The sequence below is a fragment of the Thalassophryne amazonica genome, chromosome 7 (assembly GCF_902500255.1).
Source record: "Thalassophryne amazonica chromosome 7, fThaAma1.1, whole genome shotgun sequence".
Taxonomy (NCBI): domain Eukaryota; kingdom Metazoa; phylum Chordata; class Actinopteri; order Batrachoidiformes; family Batrachoididae; genus Thalassophryne; species Thalassophryne amazonica.
Genome location: NC_047109.1, coordinates 12,868,351 through 12,891,130, shown reverse-complemented (window position 1 = coordinate 12,891,130; position 22,780 = coordinate 12,868,351). Strand labels below are relative to the sequence as shown.

General features: G+C 40.7%; 1 protein-coding gene across 1 annotated transcript in view; it reads left to right on the top strand.

Annotated features, from left to right (window-relative positions):
- LOC117513634 (neurocalcin-delta A) overlaps positions 1-22,780 on the top strand; it is a 94,348-nt gene that overhangs the window by 50,898 nt on the left and 20,670 nt on the right. The window contains exon 2 of the mRNA XM_034173865.1: positions 1,957-2,363. Within this exon, the coding sequence (XP_034029756.1) occupies positions 1,986-2,363 (378 nt within the window). The 5' untranslated portion in view covers positions 1,957-1,985. The remainder of the gene's footprint in view (positions 1-1,956; positions 2,364-22,780) is intronic.

Genomic DNA, 22,780 nt, shown 5'->3' with positions numbered 1-22,780 from the left:
ACACACACACACACACACACAACACCCCTAGATTAAAGGTCCAGTTTTGAAGCTTTTTTTTACTACAACTACTAATACTTCTTATAATAATAATAATTTCGACAAGTAAAATGTTTAGAGAGAATTTAAATGTTAGAAAGAATTTAAGTTACATTTATAAACAATGTAGGTTAGAAATTGCACGTTTTACTGTTACAGTGCTGTCAGCAGTTAAATATGAGGTCAAGAAAGAAGTCTTTATTTTACTTTTTATAAAACAAGTATTTTCATTGAAGTCAAGAAAGGGTGACTATAAAGTGAGTTTTGGCAAAACAGGTATCATTGTCATGTTGAGGTGGCAGAGGGTTGTTGTCGACAGCTGGGGAAAGTAACTAAAAAAGTAACTCGTAATCTAACTTAGTTTTACAATTGAGTAATCAGTAAAGTAACTAAGTTACTTTTTCAAGGAGTAATCAGTAATTGGATTACTTTTTCAAAGTAACTGTGGCAACACTGGTGCTAACATACACATTACTAAAACTTAACTGAACGGAAGTACTTGAGCACCAACGTCTTTGATGGTCTGTTAACATTAACTGCACAGTAAGCCATGCTATCTCACATATTTGCAATAAAAGGCTCAGAAAGGACAAAAATACCTGAGCCCAAAGTTAGCAACCACTAGTAACGCTATGGACCTAGCATGCACTAGCTGTCACTCAAGGTGACCACTCACATGGCCTCTAACTTCTGGGGGTAGCCAGAGGTCCAAAACTGAATTTATCTATACAGGGAGCTGGTTTGGAACAGGTGAAGCAGATTGAGTATTTGTTGTAATACTGGGTCAGAATCTGTTATTGTCTCCACGTATAAACTCCATTATCAGCAGACTACGTAGAAGTACTGCGGGTTCTAGGATGTGTTTTGAAGCTTTCCTCACTTCTGTGATAATGAGATTCATCAGTGCTTTAGCCCATCTGAGTTATAGTTTAGTTGTGGTCTGTTGCTAATGACAAGGATATAAACTGTCATAAACTTGTCCAGAACCAGGCTGCTCGGCTACTTTTACACTGTTCATACCGTTCAAGTGTTGAGATGCACAGTGACTCACTGTTAAAATGAACTTTAGAAAGCCGTGTCGTCAGACTCTCTTCAGTTACTTACTGCTAATCTCACGGATTCAGATCTTAATTTTCGTGCAGTAGTAGCTTAGTTTTAAAATGGTCTCTTTTTTTTTCCAGAATGGAAGATTCTACGTGATCACATCAGAGAGTTATTAACGTGCGTTCACTTATAAAATTAATTTGAAGTCCTTCTTGAGCAGCCACATGAATGAATAGAGCTTGTGTTATTTATTCGCGGTTTGGTTTCTCATTGTCATTTTGAGTGTATTGAGGATAGTATTGTTTGGTTTTATTTTCTGTTATGCCTTGTTGTGTATTGTGGTTAGTTTTTCTGTGCGAGATTTTCTTTTGATTAACAATGGCTGAGGCACAAACGAACAGGGATCCTAATAAATAAACAAATAAATCCTTAATTATTCATAACTTTATGGCTTGAAATAGTGTAAACTGACTAGTTCTTTCTTCCTCTCAGAGAAATCTGAGGTTCAAAATACACGTCTGACAAAGTTGGTGCATATATCTTCAATAGCCTTGCATGAGGCAGCACGGTTGCAGAGCGGTTAGTGCACTTGTTTCCATATTTATTTGTAAATAGAAATAAATATATGAAATAACAAAAATTAGATTAATTCATTTATTTTAAAAAATAATGTACAAATACATATAAAAATCTATCAATGAAATAAAGTATATATATATATTTCCAAACTTGTCAACATTCAGGTGGGACAATGAAAATATGAATCATCTCCATTTTAATTCTTCTTTCTACGATTTTGAAAAATCAGTTAGTTGTTGACAGACTTGGTGTTTATTTTATTCTGATACAAAACCATATTTGTCTTTATCCTAGCTGTGAGCTGATTGTCCACACCGACAGACATGGGGAAGCAGAACAGCAAGCTCAGACCTGAGGTGATGCAGGACCTGCTGGAGAGCACGGACTTCACCGAACATGAGATCCAGGAGTGGTACAAAGGGTTCCTGAGGGACTGCCCCAGCGGGAACCTGTCCATGGAGGAATTCAAGAAGATCTATGGTAACTTCTTTCCCTATGGCGACGCTTCGAAGTTTGCAGAGCACGTCTTTCGTACATTTGACGCCAATGGTGACGGAACAATAGACTTCCGGGAGTTTATCATCGCGTTAAGTGTGACGTCACGTGGCAAGCTGGAGCAGAAGCTGAAGTGGGCATTCAGTATGTACGATCTGGATGGAAACGGCTACATCAGCAAAGCAGAGATGCTGGAGATTGTACAGGTGAGGTTTTTGGACGCGTCATAATCGGCATGTTTTCTTTGTGTTGTACATACAGATACATAATGATGCAATATGAAAATTTAGTGCAGCAGATAACTGAAACAATCCTGCAACTGGTACAAGCACTAAAGTCGGCACAAATACTCCTTAGACATTACTCTTTAAAAAAAAACAACTAGCCACTTGAATTTTCAATAGGCAGCCAGGGGTCAAATTTAAAAATGAGCCAATTATATAGAAAACTACACCACATTAGTTGTCTGATCATAACAATTCCAAAAAGGTATAGTTTGGACTACCAATGACTGAATGGTCAGGAGTTATGGGTAAAAACAGCAAAAATGGCGATAAAGGTCAGTTTCAGTTTGTACAGGGGTCAAAGTTAAAGTTGCTCCAATTTGTTTAAAAAATGCAAATTATTGGTTGAAATAAAAGGATTAATAATGAAAAAAAATTTTAAATGAGGAAAATATTTTCAAAACATATGAGACTAGAGCACCATGCTCATAAAGCGCAAACCTCCACCAACACTAGTTTGCAATTCCACAAATTTTTACCTTGGAAAAAAGTTTCATGGTCAAAGTCCTGTTAAAAGTGGCTTTTCATAAGCTAACATATAACACAAAATATAGATCAAAAAGGATTTTCAATATTAAAATCAAATACCTGCTAAATCCGCAATACGGATCGCATGTGGATCAAACTTAGTCTGTCCATTGACAGTGTCAATTTACACCTCGTGTGAGTGAATGAGGCACTTTTGATTGAGTTATAATGCAAAATGTACACCAAATGGGCTTCTGAATGTTAAATTCAAATGTCCACAAAATCGACAATCCGGATCAGATCCAGATCAAATTGTTAGGTGATAGTGAGTGTCAGTCTACACCTCACGTTCAAATATGAGAATGATTTGGGGCATGTTTGATAAAGATATAATGTAAAATATACATTAAATGGGGTTTTCAATATTAAATGTAAATGGCCACAAAATCTCTAATATGGATCAGATCCAGATCAAACTTTGTCAGTCCATAATTGATCTCCACGAAAGAAGCTGAGCAGTTGTTATTATAGTCTGGTGGTAACTGTTATGAATATGGTGATAAAGCTACTCACTTACTGGCCCACCAACTCGGGCATTACGCTGGCACCCACCAAATTGTACAAATAAAAAATACATCAGGTATTTTGACATCTGACCCAACTGAAATGTATTCTGTTTTTAAATTATTTTATGCCACTCTTTACACATCAGAGTTTCTTCCCAAATCAAAAATATGCAGCAATTCCTTGATAACCTAGAAATCCCTGCAGTTGATACTTTAAAAGCAGTAGACGTTGATGTTCCCCTTTATCTTGAAGATATTTTATCCTCTATTAAATCATTACAGTCAGACAAATACAAAGCCCTGATGGATTCCCTTCTCATTTTATAACAAGTTTAATATGAAATTAGCCCCATTACTTTTGTCAGTTTTCGAGGAATCACTGGAACAGGGTTCTCTCCTCACAACATTGAGACAGGCCTCCATTTCATTACTGCTCAAGGAAGGAAGAGATCTGACTTCCTGTGCTTCTTATAAACCTATTAGACTCCTTAATGTGGATATAAATATTTTGGCAAAACTGTTAGCATCCCATATGGACTGAATCCTTCCTTCTATTATATCAAATGAACAGACTGGTTTTATCAAAGGAAGGCAGTCCTTTTTTGAATATACATAACCTTTTCAGTATGCAGTGCGTCCAGAAAGTATTCACACCGCTTCACGTTTTCCACATTTATGTTACAGCCTTATTCTGAAATGGAGTAAATTCATTTTTCCCTCAAAATTCTACTCACAGCACCCCAGAATGACATGATTTTTTTTTTTTTTTTATTTATTAAAAACAAAAACTAAGAAATCACGTATACATAAGTATTCACAGCCTTTGTACAATACTTTGTTGCTACACCTTTGGCTACAGTTGCAGCCTCAAGTCTTCTAGAATAGGATGCTACAAACTTGGTGCACCTATTTGAATGGAACGATGCATATTAATCAACAGAAAGCAAGTATTGTAAATATGCCAGATTTAGCTCAAGACTATTTTCCATCCACAGTCCCATGGGGTAAAAATACCACTAACACAAAACATACATGACCCATACAAAGGAATACAATGTAATTAATACAATACAATACAACATAACACATTACGAGACAAACACTACAATAAACAAATTAACATGACAGCATCCCCACAGCGTCATGCTGCAACCACCATGCTACACTGTAGGGATGGTGCCTGGTTTCCTCCAAACATGACGCCTGGCATTCACACCAAAGAGTTCAATCTTTGTGTCATCAGACCAGATAATTTTGTATCTCATAGTCTGAGAGTCCTTCAGGTGCCATTTCACAAACTCCAGGCGGGCTGCCATGTGCCTTTTACCAAGAAGTGGCTTCCGTCTGGCCACTCTACCATACAGGCCTGATTGGTGGATTGCTGCAGAGATAGTTGTTCTTCTCTTTCCACAGAGGAATGCTGGAGCTCTGACAGAGTGATCATCGGGTTCTTGGTCACCTTCCTGACTAAGGCCCTTCTCCCCCAATCACTCAATTGAGACGGGTGACCAGTTCTAGGAACTTCTTTAAGGATGACGGAGGCCACTGTGCTCATTCAAAGCAGTAGAAATGTTTCTGTACCCAGATTTGTGCCTCCTCTAGACAATCCTGTGTCAGAGGTCTACAGACAATTCCTTTGACTTCATGCTTGGTTTGTGCTCTGATGTTCACTGTCAACTGTGGGACCTTATATGTAGTCAGGTGTGTGTCTTTCCAAATCATGTCCAATCAACTGAATTTACCCCAGGTGGACTCCACTTAAGCTATAGAAACATCTCAAGGATGATCAGTGGAAACAGGAGGCACCTGAGCTCAATTTTGAGCTTCATGGCAAAGGCTGTGAATACTTATGTACCTGTGATTTCTTCGTTTATTATTATTATTATTTTTTTTTTTATTTTTTTTTTTTATAAATTTGCAAAAATCTTCAAAAAAAAAAAAAACTTTCTTCACATTGTCATTGTGGGGTACTATGTGTAGAATTTTGAGGAAAAAAATGAATTTAATCTGTTGGAATAAGGCTGTAACATAAAATGTGGAAGATGTGAAGCGCTGTGAGTACTTTCTGGATGCACTGTAAATCATTAATTAAAAATTTGTTAGAATTCATATTTTTCTTTCAGTCACCCATTCAATGGCTCACTGGCCCCCAAAGGGCCCCCATCCCCGAGATTAGGAGGCACTGTGCTTGTCTGTGTCTGTAAGACCTCCTTCAGCAGTGCTGTACATCTTCTTAAAATACCAACAGAGCTGTTCCTTGTCTCATAAAGAGTGTGTTATGGATACAGTAGTCTACTGTTAGTACAACAATCAGGGTGCCGGCTCGTGTTGGCGTTTATGTGTGAGCTCATTTATCACTGGATGAAAACGCATTACAACCTTCTTATAGACCCAATAAACACTCAGCAGTAACGTGACAGGAATCCAGAGCAAAACGTCCAACGGCTACAAGTAATTATTACGTCCACCAAGGATGTAATAAAATCATTTGTATTTATTTATTTATTTGTTTGTTTGTCTGTCGGTCTCTTTGTTTTTTAGCAAGATTACATCAAAACTCCTGCATGGATTTTGACGACATTTTCACCACAGATAGATATTAGGCCATGGAAGACTTCACTGTATTTTGGAGGTGAAACTGATCCAGATTGGTGGACGTCAGACATCTCCGATTGCTCTTGTTCTTTAGTAATCTGACAGTTATTTTTTATAACTCTTCACTTAATTATTAAAATATAATAGGAGATATATAATATTCCAAAGCATCTTCTAAAAGCAGGAGTTAAATTGGGGAAGTGAAAAAAAACATACAATACCCAGTGACATTTTGGGCTCAATGAACCTATGATTTTTTTATTCTTTACCTATATGTTTTTAAAATAATTTTGTTTTTTTTTTATATCATTTTCCCGTGTGTTACAAATTTTCTTTTTTTTTATCATGTTTTAAAACAAACAAAACCAAAAAAACATAAGGCTGGCAGAAGCACACACACAACAATCATATGCACACACACACAACAATCAGCCTAATCAGGTCCAAAGGTTTTTCAGTGATCCAAGATGTTTCGTACAAGGTTGCCACAGTTTTAGAAATCCATCAGCCCTCGCTCTGAGTCAAAACTTCTTTTTTTTTTATTTATTTTTTTTATAGAAACATGAGATTTTTCAGCTATAAAGAAGTAAAGGCAATTATATGTGCCTGCGAGTTAGTAAGGGACACAGTGGGGACTCCAGGTACTCCAAAAATAGCGATCAGTGAACAAGGCACCAGCCTGATGCCCAGAACATGAGAGATAACATCAGAATACAAAATGGCTGAAGTTTGGGGCAATGAAAAAACATATGACTTGTATCCAGTGGTGGGCACAGTTCCGCTAATCCGCTAACCGCTAATTATCAAAGTTAACATTTTCATTAGCAGATTAACTTTCCAGATAATTTTGAAAACCATCAGCAGACCAGTTAGCTTCCGATAAATTTTGTTCCGATAACTTTTAGACCGCTAACATATGTTTGCGGGCATAGTGAATAAAGCTTAACAGTTAAAAAAAAACATTTGTAAAGTCTGAAATTAAAGATTTTAGTTCCTGTCTGTTACATGTTTTGTAGCAGACAGACTACCATGAATGGTAGAGAGGAGTGCTGACTACACAGAGAAAGGAAGAGAGAAAGAAGAAAAAAATAAAAACATAATTTCTCTTCACACCATACAGACCTGCTGGTCATTTCACTGGAGTCTTGCACAGGCAGACAGTTTTGACTTATGCTTATAATTTTAAACAAACTAATTGCGGACAAGTTATTGAAATTAACATCACGTCTGTCGTTTTACAAAGTGAAAATATCAGCTATATGGTTTAGTTTTAAAGTAATGCACAAATTTTGAAGGTTTTAGCGTTTAGACACACATGCCGCATTGCATTATGGGTACATCAGTTTCCTGATATCAGTGGTTGGCTGGTCGGCATAACACACATTTACCAGTAGATGGCAGTGTTCATGGCAGTGTGAGCAGCCACACATTCGCAAAAAGTGATGGATGTAACAGAATTTTCAGTTTTCAATTTTTTTTTTTTTTTTACAAATGAAAAAAATGACATTTACAAATACAGATTTATTTGTAAAACCCACCATGTTTTAGTAACTGTGTGTTATACCCAAAAGTGGAAGCTTTAATTCTCTTGCCAGCCTTGTACTGTGAAAGTATGCTGTAGTCCATTTGTTTTGTTTTTTTTCTCTGTGTGCCTACGGATCAGATCTTCCAATGATTCAGACTTTAGCCCGTTGTCACATCCTGTCAACATAAACACTCTGCCCACTTTCCATTAAAGGTGCTGCTGTTTCCAAGGACAAAAGAAGCGAAGGAATGACTCATTCTCTTCTGCTCATTGGCAGGCCTCGTCAACTGAAGTGAAAAAGTATAAAAAAAATAATAATTACGCATTAATCAGAGAAACTGTGTCTGAGTTTGTCTTTTTCCTGTAGATGGAGGCAGCGGTGGCCTTGGTGGCCATCAAACATAGCCTTTGGAAATGAAAGAAGCTGACAAACAAGCTCATTTCAAAATAACATTTAATTTCAAAACCACATGCACCGTGTGTTGAGAGAGAAAAGGAAGAAGTGTCAGCTCCAGCTACGGTACATCCAGAAAGTATTCACAGCACTTCACTTTTTCCACGTTTCAATATGTTGCAGCCTTATTCCAAAATAGAGTAGATTAATTTTTCTCCTCAAAATTCTACTTAGAACACCTCATAACGACAACTTGAAAATGCTTCTTGAAATTTTTGCAAATTTATTAAAAAACAAACAAACAAGGGGTATCACGTGTGTACACGGCAACAGTCGTTTAACCTCTATTTACTACCTACCTACCTTGAGCTAAATACTGATGGACTTTATCCCGTCAAAAAAGACAGAAGTAGCTGCTGAGGCAGTGACTATCAAAGAAACCACCACCGAGCTTAAAAACTCTGTCAGCGGGCTACAGGCATGAGTGGAGCAGGCGGAGAATCAAATCTCCCAGCTAGAGGACATGACCCAAGGGCCTTTTGACAAACACCGATGTCATGGGGAAAAAGTGGACATGTTATGGGACTGCTTGCAAATGCTTGAGAATCACAGCTGAAAAAAACACCGTAAGATTGTTATATATTTAAAAAAAACAAGAAAATTATTTTAAAAACATATCAGTAAAGAATTAAAAAATAAAATCATAGGTTCATTGAGCCCAAAATGTCATTGGATATTGTATGTTTTTTTTAACTTCCTCAATTCAACTCCTGCTTTTAGAAGTTGCTTTGGAATATATATATATATATCCTGTTATACTTTAATAATTAAGTGAAGAGTTATAAAAATAACTGTCAGATTACTAAAGAACAAGAGCAATCGGCGATGTTTGACGTAAGATTTGCTGTGAGACATGCGGAACTAATGGCACCTTGGAGGAATGTGTCAAAAGGTCTGAGCGAGGGGCTGGGGATAAGCCATGAGGCAGAGTTTGGAATTGAACAAATACATCGAACGCTCGCCCCGATGACGAAGGAGGACCAGCCGCCCAGACCCATATTGATTCCTTCCTAGGGCAGTCCGCCCACGAGAAATTATTGAGAGCCACAGCAGAGAAGCAAGGAGTGAAATGGGATGGACAAAGGCTGTTGATATTCCCCAATATGGCCAAGGAACTAGAAGAAGTGACTACAGCAAAGCAGTGTGAGAGATAACCTGGCCTTCCCCACTACATTGACATTTACGTGGAAGGCCAAGAGCCAACGCTTTACAAGCGCGGAGGAGGCTGAACGATTTATCCACCAGAACTGCAGCAAAATACTTAAGCATACCAAACAGCAAATGGCAGCTCTCCCCAACTTCTCCATGTTTGAAGATACACGCACAAGCATACACGCACAGAGAGGCCACTTGGCTTTTAATATATAGATGATTTACCACCCCCTGCTGGAATGGCATGTGAGTCCAGAATGTAATTATCAATGTCCATTGTTCACTGCTGTTACCTAATATCTCTAATTTCTCCAAAAATATTAGTCCTATCAACTTTCCATTTTTGCAGTATTCATCCTTGACCCAAAATACATAAGCATACCAAACAGCAAATGTCAGCTCTCCCCAATTTCTCTATGATTGAAGCCAAACGCACGCATACACATACACAGAGGCCACTTGGCTTTTAATATATTGATGAAATCATATGCCACACTGAATTAGGGTTGGGGCTGGTCCAATCTTGGATTGGATCTGGCATTACTGACGTAATTTGCAGATCGGAATATCCCGATCCAACCTGCGTGATTTTCCAATACTGGAGAGAAACCACATCTGTGAAACCTCTCTAGCGCTGTTTGCTCTCAGCTCTCTTTACTGCTGTGTGGGAGGAGAGGAGGGGGAAGGGTTCTGATCTGAAGCCGAGCTGTTTCTTCCACACACTGCAGCTGAGAGTTTTAAGCCACGGGTAACGGCAAATTTCTGCATGGCTCTCAGGTACAAATGGTCTGTGCCATTGAGCATGGCTTTTCCAAAAAAATCAGCCGCTTCAACGTCCCAAAGCTGTGAAACAGCAGCACAGAGCACAGCTGAAGAGGACAGTTGAACAGACATTCACATTCTCTCTATCCGCTGAACAGGAAAAATCTCCATTAAAATCCTAGTCCAGAGTTACTCACGTGAGCACTGCTGATGATAGATTTTAAAATTTACAGTTTATTTTACAGTTGAAAGGCTCAGCAGGAAAATGGCGAGCGAAGGGGAGACAGAGTGAAGGAGAGAGAGACAGAGTGGGGGGGGAGCGAGGGAGAGAGCGAGAGGACTTTTTCTTTTTTGTTTTTGCTCCAACACTTGCTTTGACAATGTAAACAAATGTTTTAATTGAAATTGAATTGAGAGAGAGAGAGACAGAGGGAGAGAGGACTTAATTTTTTATTTTCACTGTAACACTTGTTTTGACAATGTAAACATATGTTTTCCACATCAATAAAGCTCCATTGAAATTGAAAAGGAGAGGTAGACAGAGAGAGAGTGCTGTCTTTTCTCTTTTAAGTCTATAAAAGTGTATAAATATAAGTACTTAATTCTTTCACCAAAATATCAAATCTAGGCTTACATATTAAATGTACCTTCTGGCAAATTGTAACTAAACTTTCAGGTCTTCTTTTTAAGAAAATACTCCTCTAAGCACTTCATCATGAAGCTGTATAACTGGGAATACAAAATATCCTCATAAAATAAAACAATCATAATAATAATAATAATAAAGCAAACAGAGCTCTGGTATTGAATCGGAAAAGTATTGGTGTCAGCAGATATCCAAATTCAGGTATTGTGATCAGAAGTGAAAAAATGTGGATCAGTGCATCCCTACAGTGAATACTGTTCTATTGAAGAAAGCGATAACATGCTTTTTCCCATTGTGTTTTTCCTTTCTTTCTCATGAAACTTTAAATAGCTACAAATTATGTTAGAATTATCAAATGGAATGTAAAAGCTTGTGGAAGTCCTGCAAACAGAGAGAAAGTAATGACTTATCTCAAACACAATAAGGCTGATATTGTGTTCATTCAAGAGTCACATTTTAAGTCTGAGGAGGCTATGAAACTAAAATTTGGATGAGTAGGGCATGTTTTTCATAGTTCATTTTCCAGTAAACGCAATGTGGTGGTTATGCTTATACATAAAATTATGGTAATGGTAATGGATGATGAAGGAAGAGTGATCTGTTTACAGGTTAATATAAATGGCAAAAATATTATGTTGTGCAGTATTTATGTGGCAATGATAGGGGATGCAAACTTCTCTCATGAAGTAATTAAATTTATTTCACACTCACTGATCTTCAACCACTTCAACTGTCATCAGCTCCAATTAAGGGTCACTGGGGGCTGGAGCCTATCCCAGCAGTCATAGGGCATGAGGTGGGGTTCACCCTGGAGAGGACACCAGTCTGTCACAGGGCCACATACAGACGAACAAACACATTCACACGCATATGCTCACCTACAGTCATTTTAAAGTTTCCAATCCACCTAACCTGTGTGTCTTTGGATGTGGGAGGAAGCTGGAGCACTTGGAGGGAACCCACACAGACACAGGGAGAACATGCAGACTCCACACAGAAAGGCCACAGGTGGGAATCAAACCCATAACCTTTTTTGCTGTTAGGCAACTAACCACTAAGCCACCGCTTAGTGGTTGCCCTCATTTTATTTCAGTTATATAGCGCCAAATCACAACAAAGCTGCCTCAAGGTGCTTCACACAAGTAAGGTCTAACCTTACCAACCCCTGGAGCAGCACACAGGTGACAGTGGTAAGGAAAAACTCCCTCTGATATTGAGGAAGAAGCCTCAAGCAGACCAGACTCAAAGGGATGACCCTCTGCTTAGGCCATGCTAACAGTTACAAGGTTTTAAAGCTGAAGTAACAGAAAACAGGAAACTAAAGCAACATCAAAACAAAGTGCAGTTATTGAGATGAGCACACAAGCATTTTCCCCACAGGCAGGGGGTCATTCAGCGCCCTGGGATGTAGGGCCAGCATTCCAGGCTGGCAAACTCACAGGAAAAAGAATATACATGTTCCTCTCAATGTCCCAAATCATACTCGAGAATTTATATATTTTTGATATCAAATTGATGTAAACAGTGACCCTGAGCAAAGAAGTAGATCAAGATTGAATGAGTCACTATTATCTAATGAGGCTTTTAATGTATTAAAGAAGAATTACAGCCATTTTTTGTGTGAAATACAGGAAGTACAGACAGGAAATCAACAGAATGGGAAGTCTAAAGCCTCGGCCCCGCCGAATAATAAAGCCATGAATAATGAGCCACGTATGGATTTGCCAAAAATTTCAGTGATTTTAATAATGATCCACGTATAAATCTGTCACATATTTGCTATGAAGAAGCCTCTGTGTGCCTCTAAGTTTCTCGTATGTGCCAGGTATCAGCCTCTAATGAGCCACAACTGGCCTGTCATTTGAGCCCCGTCCAGCCTCGAATTGCTCGTGTCACTGCATATGATCCACGCCCGGCCACATATGATCCATGTAGCACCATGTAACGCAACGCTGGTGCACGTTTAGGCATGGGTTTGGGCCACACCTCCAGCCCTCCCACAGTTGGTCCCTTTAAAGTGTGGGCTTTCAATTCACAGCATCCATTCAAGATGTTGTCACATTTTTTTAAAAACAGTCCAAAAAAGACGCTCCTGTACAGTCTGGCCGGCGTGCGCATCTGTGCACCAGGCTGCTGTTTACCTGTATTACAGTCATTAAATGCAGCAGTTCTGAATGTGCACCCAGCTCTCTGTGACCCCCTCAAAAAAGATACCACAATGAGGTGGCCACTTTAATTATATACACCTGCACCTGTTTGGATCACCACACCCCCCCCCGCCCCCACACCCCCCCAAAAAAAAGATCCACAAACACAAAATCCATCCATAACCAAACCAGCTAGCACCGAAACACTGGTTCCTGGACAGTCGCCTCTGTGCTTCTTCTCGCTAGCTTTATTTCTTCCACAGCTTAGTCATTTTGACATTGTGATCCAACTTTTAACTTTGTGTTCATCCATTATTGTCTGCAGAATCCCTCTTTTGCGTGCTGGGGTTCTGCGTAAATGCTTGTCTTGAGTACAAGTCATTGCACCAGTGCGCACACAGCGGAGCTCATCTGATCCATTATAACAAGATATTAAATCTATCATAAACATACTTTTACAGCTGCTTATAAAGAAGGAATGAACATGCAACTGTTTTACCAAGCTATTACAATATAAACATTACAAATAATTACCTTTTAGGCTGTTCCAAATACCTTCTTCACCTCATGGAGCACATGAGAGAGAGGAAAAAAAAATAGGGTACAGAGGAAACAGTCCTCTGTGACTCCAGAAGCAATTAGAAGTGTTTTCAACATCCAAACTTTGACAGAAAATGGTTAATCTGCTGCAAAATAATTATTTTATATACAGTGTCCAGCACACAAAGCAGGTGGGATTGTCACGACGAAATGTGGGAGAGGGCGGAGCCAAAATAGCCTGTCCAAAATAGCCTGTCCTGTCCTTATCCACCAGGTGCTTGGATAATGGGCTTTTAACAGCCTTGTCCTCACTACACACATGCCTCTAACATCCTTGTTTGTCCTCATAGTAACTCAAACAAGAGATGAGCCTCTTTAGCCAAATATTCTGCCTCTAAGAGCCTCTATTCTCCCACGTTTATTGAATAACTGGACTCCCAGGGCCAGTGCTAACCATTTGGGTGCCCTAAGCACAAATGCTTTCTGGTGCCCCCCCCCCCCACTCCCGAAATGAACATTAATTCAGAATTTGTCACTGCAGTTCTCTTTATTTCCAAAATAACTTCTCAATACTCAGTTATTAAATTAATATTGAGCTATTATTTCAATAATAATTTATTAATGTTTTGAAAACAGCTGCAAATAATTAATTTTGCATTATCAGTGACAAAACATGACAAAAAATAAATATAAAATTTAAAATAAATACCACCACCATTATTTAAAAAAAAACTGATTTGTGCCACCACAGTAGACTGAACATTGCACTGAACTTTGTAAACACAGAACAAAGTATTCAAGTGTTTCAGCTTGTAAACATAAGTGGTCTATTAGAAAAGTATCCGACCTTATTATTTTTTTCAAAAACCATATGGATTTGAATCACGTGATTACATCAGACATGCTTGAACCCTCGTGGGCATGCAAGAGTTTTTTCACATCTGTCGGTTACGTCATTCGCCTGTGGGCAGTCTTTGAGTGAGGAGTGGCCCACCCTCTCATCGATTTTTTTTTTTTTTTTTTTTTCTCCATTGTTTAGGAATGGCTCAGAGACTGCTTTGTTTGATCAAAATTTTTTCAAAATTGTAAGGCACAACTGAGTGGACACCATTCGATAAATTCAGCTGGTTTTCGGTAAAAATTTTAACGGCTGATGAGAGATTTTGGTCTGGTAGTGTCGCCAAGCTGTAAACAATTTCTCAGTTACTCACTTATTGAAAGCCATCAAAAGCCGCCTGAATTTTACAAATGGTTTTCAACACGGAGGTGTTTTTCCTGACTCGGCGAATTTGCGCGCACGTCTTTCATTACAAAATGTCCTTAAACAGTGGAATGGCCGCATAAAGTCCTCATGTCCTCAATCTTCTCTGTTCTCTCACGATGTCCTGGGTGAATTAAGCTTTAAATTAGGATGTTTTCAGGTCGAAACAGGCCGGCGACGGCGCCTGGAAGCGCTGCGCGACGTCCCGCTCCTTGGGAAGTCCTTACACCGACAGAAACACCCCATAATCTCTCATCAGCCGTTAAATTTTTCACTGAAAACCATCTTAATTTCTCGAATAGTGTCCACTCAGATATTCCTCACAGGTCCAGAAAAATTTTTGATAAAGCAACGTGCGCCGTCTCGAGCAGCGTGTGAAACAAAGGAATTCAGCCGAGAGGGCTGGACCACATCTCACTCAAGGCCTGCCCACAGGGAAATGATGTCACCAACACGCGTGAAAAAACTCACGCATGCGCACGAGGGTTCAAGCATGATTGGTGTAATCGCACGTCATTCAAATCCATATAGTTTTTTTTTTAAATAAAAAGGTAGGATACTTTTCTGATAGACCTCGTACATGTAAGTGATAATGTGTAAATTTCTTCACTAAGTAATATGTATATTACTTAGTGAAGAAATTTACACTTACAGTTGTATGTAAGTGTATTGCAGCTGAACTTTCAGGTCTTCTTTTTAAGAAAACCTTTCTGGACTCTACACCACGTTCTGGACAGATGTGTGAGGTTGCGAATAATAGTTTGGGCACCTCTGGTGATTTCCATGATTTTCCTTTATAAATCATTGGTTGTCTGGATCAGCAGTTTCAGTTAAATATATCATACAAGGCCTGTTAGAAAAGTATCCGACCTTTTTATTTTTTACAAAAACCGTATGGATTTGAATCACGTGTGATTGCATCAGCCAAGCTTGAACCTTCGTGCGCATGCAGTTTTACTAGAGGTCAGGGTAATGCGAACCAGAGTAAGGATCTGGTTAGACACCATGTTTCTAAGATTTGTGGGGCCAAGTACAATAACTTCAGTTTTATCTGAGTTTAAAAGCAGGAAATTAGAGGTCATCCATGTCTTTGTCTGTAAGACAATCCTGCAGTTTAGCTAATTGGTGTGTGTCCTCTGGCTTCATGGATAGATAAAACTGGGTATCATCTGCGTAACAATGAAAATTTAAGCAATGCCATCTAATAATACTGCCTAAGGGAAACATGTATAAAGTGAATAAAATTGGTCCTAGCACAGAACCTTGTGGAACTCCATAATTAACCTTAGTCTGTGAAGAAGATTCCCCATTGACATGAACAAATTGTAATCTATTAGATAAAAGATTAGATAAAAATGGCAGAAGACGTGGATAATCAAGACTTTTTCGGCACATTCCACTGTTACAGGAGTTTTTTTCATGGAAAGAGAAGCGGAGGGATGTGCCACGGAGCCGCTCATGGCGTGGGACAAAAGCACCTCCGTGTTGGTCTCACAGGATGGCTTTCAGATGGCTTTTAGACGGCTTTCGGTGGCTTTTCAGTCGTGTGACTATCCGAGAAATTGTGCATGAGCTGGACATGCCAGAACATGTCCTGTGAGGCTTCATCACAGCGTTGCTTTGCGCCATGCGGCTCCACCGTGACACGCGGAATTCCTCCGCTCCTCTTTCCATGACAAAAACTCCTGTAATAATGAAATGTGCCGTTCATTTCCACACTGGACGCTGTGTTGATCTGGGACGTTGTCTGACTTCCACAGGAATTGCGGAAGACGTGAACATCTGCACTTTTTCGGCACATTGAGACAGACGTGCGGAGGAATTCCGCGCATCGCGGTGGAGCCGCATGGCGCAAAGCAACGCTGTGATGATGCCTCACAGGACATGTTCTGGCATGTCCAGCTCATGCACAATTTCTCGGATAGTCACATGACTGAAAAGCCACCGAAAGCCGTCTGAAAGCCGTCCTGTGAGACCAACATGGAGGTGCTTTTGTCCACGCCATTCGCGGCTCTGTGGCGCATCCTGTAACAGTGGAATGTCCCGAAAAAGTGCTGATGTCCACATCTTCTGCCTTTTTTGTGGAAGTCAGACGACATCCTAGATCAACAAAGCCTTCACGTTGGAAATGATCTGGTTGTTTCAGCGGGGTTTCAGCTTGTCGATCGGCGCTCAGAGTGTGCCGCGCTCTCAGCAGCTGTGGGCGGTCTTTAAACCGGCTGGAGCACTCCTTAATCTGTGTAATCCCATAAAATCGTTATAGGATTTACAGAAAGTGTGCAATTTCTTTAAACAAAATTAGGCGGGTGCATAAATTTGGGCACCCCAACAGAAAAAATGCATCAATATTTAGTAGAGCCTCCTTTTGCAGAAATAACAGCCTCTAAATGCTTCCTATAACTACCAGTGAGAGTCTGGATTCTGGTTGAAGGTATTTTGGACCATTCTTCTTTACAAAACATCTCCAATTCAGTCAGGTTTGTTGGTTTCCGAGCATGGACAGCCCGCTTAAAATCACACCACAGATATTCAATAATATTCAGGTCTGGGGACTGAGATGGCATTCCAGAACATTGGACTTGTTCCTCTGCATGAATGCCTTAGTAGATTTTGAGTAGTATTTAGGGTCGTTGCCTTGTTGAAAGTTCCAGCCCCGGCGCAACTTCAACTTTGTCACGGATTCATGAACATTGTTCTCAAACATCTGCTGATATTGTCTGGAATCAATGTGACCCTCAACTTTAACAAGATTCCCAGTACCTGCACTGGCCACACAGCCCCACAGCATGATGGAACCACCTCCAAATTTTACTTGAGGTACCAAGCGTTTTTCTTGGAATGCTGTTCTTTTTCAGCCATGCATACTGCCCCTGGTTATGTCCAAATAACTCAATTTTAGTTTAATCAGTCCACAGCATCTTATTCCAAAATGAAGCTGGCTTGTCCAAATGTGCTTTAGCATACCTCAAGCAACTCTGTTTGTGGCGTGTATGCAGAAAAAGCTTCCTCTGCATTACAGCATCATACAGCATCTCTTTGTCCAAAGTGCACTGTATAGTTGAACGATATACAGACACTATCTGCAGCAAGATCATGTAGGTCTTTGGGGCAGGTCTGTGGGTTGACTATGACTGTTCTCACCGTCCTTTGCTGCAGCTTGAGATTTTTCTTGGCCTGCCACTTCAGGCCTTAACTAGTACTGTGCCTGCGGTCTTCCATTTCCTCACTATGTTCCTCACAGTGGAAACTGACAGCTGAATTCTCTGAGGTAGCGTTTTGTATCCTTCCCCTAAAACATGATGTTGAACAATCTTTGTTTTCAGGTCATTTCAGAGTTGTTTAGAGGCTCCCATGTTGCCACTCATTAGAAGAGAAGCAAAGAGGGGAAACATTTGCAAATGCCCACCTTAAATACCCTTTCTCATGATTGGATTCACCTGTGTAAGGAGGTCAAGGGTCAATGAGCTTACCAAACCAATTTTCTGTTCAGTTTGTGGATGGTTGCGTGTTTGAGGCCGTCACCACGATTCGGTTTTTGGGTGCTCTTAAGAGGATTAACACTACGGTGTTCTAGATTAGGGTATGGATGCTCACTAATTAGACAACAGACTATTGCTGTCACTGTTTGTACATGTGTGGTTGTTTGTCATGGTATGTCGTATGGTTGGGGCCCCGTCTCCTCTGTGTCTCACGTCAGTTATTGTCTTCACCACGTCTCTTGTTCTTGTCTGTCTTTGTGTTGTTTTGGTGGTCGGCCCTTCCTGATAGAAGTTGTCGGTTGGCTTTGAGGAGGATGTTGTAGGCTGATCGGGAAGGGCGGATGGGGGTCTCACACACATACACACACACACACACACACACACCACATTCACTCACGCACTACATACCTTCTGTCTTGCGAGAATAAATTGCATATATGGGTATTAATGTTCATAAATGGTCCTGCCAGTGTGGCATTTACCATTACTAGACGAGGGTAGGCTGAAAAGTTCTAAGGCTGACTATGATGCAGTTGTCGAATTGAACAAATTCAGGGTTATTTTTCTACATAGTCTCCCTGTAACTCCACACACTTCTTCCAGTGGTGCTTGAGTGCTTCGATTCCCTTGGCATAGAAGTTTTCATCTTGAGCGTCAAAATAGTCCTCAACGGCAGCCATCACCTCATCATTGCTCTGATAGTGCTTCCCAGTCAAGTTTTTTTCAGGTTTGGGAACAGATAGAAGTCCAAGGGTGCCAAGTCAGGGGAGTATGGTGGGTGATCTACCACTTCTTATCCACTATCGTGGATAGTGGCCATGGCCACTGTTGACTTGTGAGCTGGGGTATTGTCTTGATGGAACAGCACCCCTTTCGTCAGCTTTCCTGGTCGCTTCTTTTTGATAGCCTCGCGTAACTGTCTCAGTAGGTTAGAATAGTACTGTCCATTTATGCTTTGTCCCTTTTCAAGATATGTCTTGGACTTTATTTACATCAATTATGAAGAAACACAAACAGTATGGCACTCTATGGTAAATCTGTGTGAAGTAGGCAGTTCTCAAAAACTGAGTGACTGTGCAAGAAGGAGAAGAGTGAGGAAAGACACCCAGACAACCCAGAAGAAGTTACAGGCTTCTGTGGTTGTGATTGGAGAAATTGTGAAAAGTGAATGTTTTGCCTTTTGTATCCTCAGTTATACAGCTTCATGGTATAGAGGAGGATTCTTTCACCAAAATATCAAATCTCGGCTTGTATCTCTGATGTCCCTTCTGGCAAATTGTAGCTGAACTTTCAGGGGTTTTTTTTTTGTTTGTTTTTTTTTTTAAGAAAAACCTCCTCTATATTTGCTGTTCGGTATTAAACAGTAAGAAATGGTGCTCTTCAAAGAGTGTCAAAATGCCCCAACTGCCTGGTGTCACTGGTGTCACTCCTGTTCAGCACTTTCATGGCACACTGGTCATTCAGATTTCCTTCTCCCGCCAGTGCACGTCATCTTGGATCCATTCTTGGTGTTTATTGGTATGCCTCTTTTAAAAATGTGCAGGTTTCTTCTCTTTGTGGTCAAACATTTCTGATGCCTACTTGTGTTTAAAGCAGTTGTCTCATCAGTCATGGTAGTTGTGAACGGATTATCATCTGATGATGCCGTCGTTTGTGCCAGTAGATAAAAACAGTTTCTTCCTCTGGTCAGTATTTCATATCTGACTTTGTCCGTCTTCCATCTGAAGCTTGATGTAATCAGAGGAACAGAGATCACTGTCTCCAGATGTCTAAATGTAGAACGGAGCCTTCATGTTGGTTATTTAGTGCGGCGGAACATGATAGCAGAGCAGATGAATAGATCACCGTTCAGCGTGCAAACTGGTCACAGGAAACTCATTCATCTTTGCTGTAATGCTGTGCACACCGTACACACGTGTGTATTGCTGCAGAACATAACTGAGTCACTGTAGTGTGGATGACATCAGCTTTTCAAAAATAATTAATTTTGTCTACAAAAATAACCCAAAACTTGGGAAATTTTTACTGCAAAGAATAATTTTCATGAACAATTACTCTGTATTTTTATGATTAACTCAGTCTAAAATGCAAACATGACAAACAAAAATTAAATAATTTTCAAAATAATTGTATTTATTATACGAGGTCTCTTAGATAATAAACCGACCCTTTTATTTTTTTTTTTTTTAACTATATGGATTTGAATGACATGCGATTACACCAATCATGCTTGAACCCTCGTGCGCATGCGTGAGTTTTTTCACGCGTGTCGGTGACGTCATTTCCCTGTGGGCAGGCCTTGAGTGAGATGTGGTCCCGCCCTCTCGGCTGAATTCCTTTGTTTCACACGCTGCTCGAGACGGCGCGCGTTGCTTTATCAAAATTTTTTCTGGACCTGTGAGGAATATCCGAGTGGACACTATTCGAGAAATTAAGCTGGTTTTCTGTGAAAAGTTTAACGGCTGATGAGAGATTATGGGGTGTTTCTGTCGGTGTAAGGACTTCCCACGGAGCGGGACGTCCTGCAGCGCTTCCAGGCGCTGTCGTTGGCCTGTTTCGAGCTGAAAACATCCTAATTTAAGGCTTAATTCACCCAGGACATCGTGAGAGAACAGAGAAGATTCAGAAGAGGCCGGCATGAGGAATTTATGCGGACATTCCACTGTTTAAGGACATTTTTTTAATGAAAGACGTACGCGCAAATTCGCCGAGTCGTTTCCGTGACGACTCGGCAAATCTGTGTGCGCCGCGACAGGAAAAACACCTCCGTGTTGAAAACCATTTGTAGAATTCAGGCGGCTTTTAATGGCTTTCAACAAGTGAGTAACTGAGAAATTGTTTAACAGCTTGGGCATGTTCCAACTTGCCCGTTAAGATTTCCAACGGAGGTGTTTTTCCTGCCGCGACCCCCCGCGGTCGGGTCCAGCCCGACATGCGACTCTGCCCGCACGTTCTTTCATTACAAAATGACCGTTAACAATGGAATGTCCGAATAAACTCCTCATGCCGACTTCTTCTGAAAGTTCTCTGTTCTCTGACGACTTACTGCGTCAACAGAGCCTGAAATGTGGAAGTTTTCAACTTGAAACGGCGAGACGCTGCCGCCTCGAAGCGCAGATCGCCGTCAGGCGCCGTGGACCGTCCTTAAAGCGACACTACCAGACCAAAATCTCTCATCAGCCGTTAAAATTTTTACAGAAAACCAGCTGAATTTATTGAATGCTGTCCACTCAGTTGTGCCTTAGTTTTGAAAAAAATTTTATCAAACAAAGCAACAGTCTCTGAGCCATTCCTAAACAATGAAAAAAATCGACGAGCGGGTGGACGACTCCTCACTCAAAGACTGCCCACAGGCGAATGACGTAACCGACAGGCGTGAAAAAACTCTCGCATGCCCACGAGGGTTCAAGCATGTCTGATGTAATCACACGTGATTCAAATCCATATGGTTTTTGAAAAAAATAATAAGGTCGGATACTTTTCTAATAGACCTCGTATATATATAATACATACACTCAAAAAAAAATATAAACGCAACACTTTTGGTTTTGCTCCTATTTTGTATGAAATGAACTCAAAGATCTAAAACTTTTTCCACATACACAATATCACCATTTCCCTCAAATATTGTTCACAAACCAGTCTAAATCTGTGATAGTGAGCACTTCTCCTTTGCTGAGATAATCCATCCCACCTCACAGGTGTGCCATATCAAGATGCTGATTAGACACCATGATTAGTGCACAGGTGTGCCTTAGACTGCCCACAATAAAAGGCCACTCTGAAAGGTGCAGTTTTATCACACAGCACAATGCCACAGATGTCGCAAGATTTGAGGGAGCGTGCAATTGGCATGCTGACAGCAGGAATGTCAACCAGAGCTGTTGCTCGTGTATTGAATGTTCATTTCTCTACCATAAGCCGTCTCCAAAGGCGTTTCAGAGAATTTGGCAGTACATCCAACCAGCCTCACAACCGCAGACCACGTGTAACCACACCAGTCCAGGACCTCCACATCCAGCATGTTCACCTCCAAGATCGTCTGAGACCAGCCACTCGGACAGCTGCTGAAACAATTGGTTTGCATAACCAAAGAATTTCTGCACAAACTGTCAGAAACCATCTCAGGGAAGCTCATCTGCATGCTTGTCGTCCTCATCAGGGTCTCGACCTGACTCCAGTTCGTCATCGTAACTGACTTGAGTGGGCAAATGCTCACATTCGCTGGCGTTTGGCACGTTGGAGAGGTGTTCTCTTCACGGATGAATCCCGGTTCACACTGTCCAGGGCAGATGGCAGACAGCGTGTGTGGCGTCGTGTGGGTGAGCGGTTTTCTGATGTCATTGTTGTGGATCGAGTGGCCCATGGTGGCGGTGGGGTTATGGTATGGGCAGGCATCTGTTATGGACGAAGAACACAGGTGCATTTTATTGATGGTATTTTGAATGCACAGCGATACCGTGACGAGCTCCTGAGGCCCATTGTTGTGCCATACATCCAAGAACATCACCTCATGTTGCAGCAGGGTAATGCATGGCCCCATGTTGCAAGGATCTGTACACAATTCTTGGAAGCTGAAAATGTCCCAGTTCTTGCATGGCCGGCATACTCACCGGACATGTCACCCATTGAGCATGTTTGGGATGCTCTGGACCGGCGTATACGACAGTGTGTACCAGTTCCTGCCAATATCCAGCAACTTCACACAGCCATTGAAGAGGAGTGGACCAACATTCCACAGGCC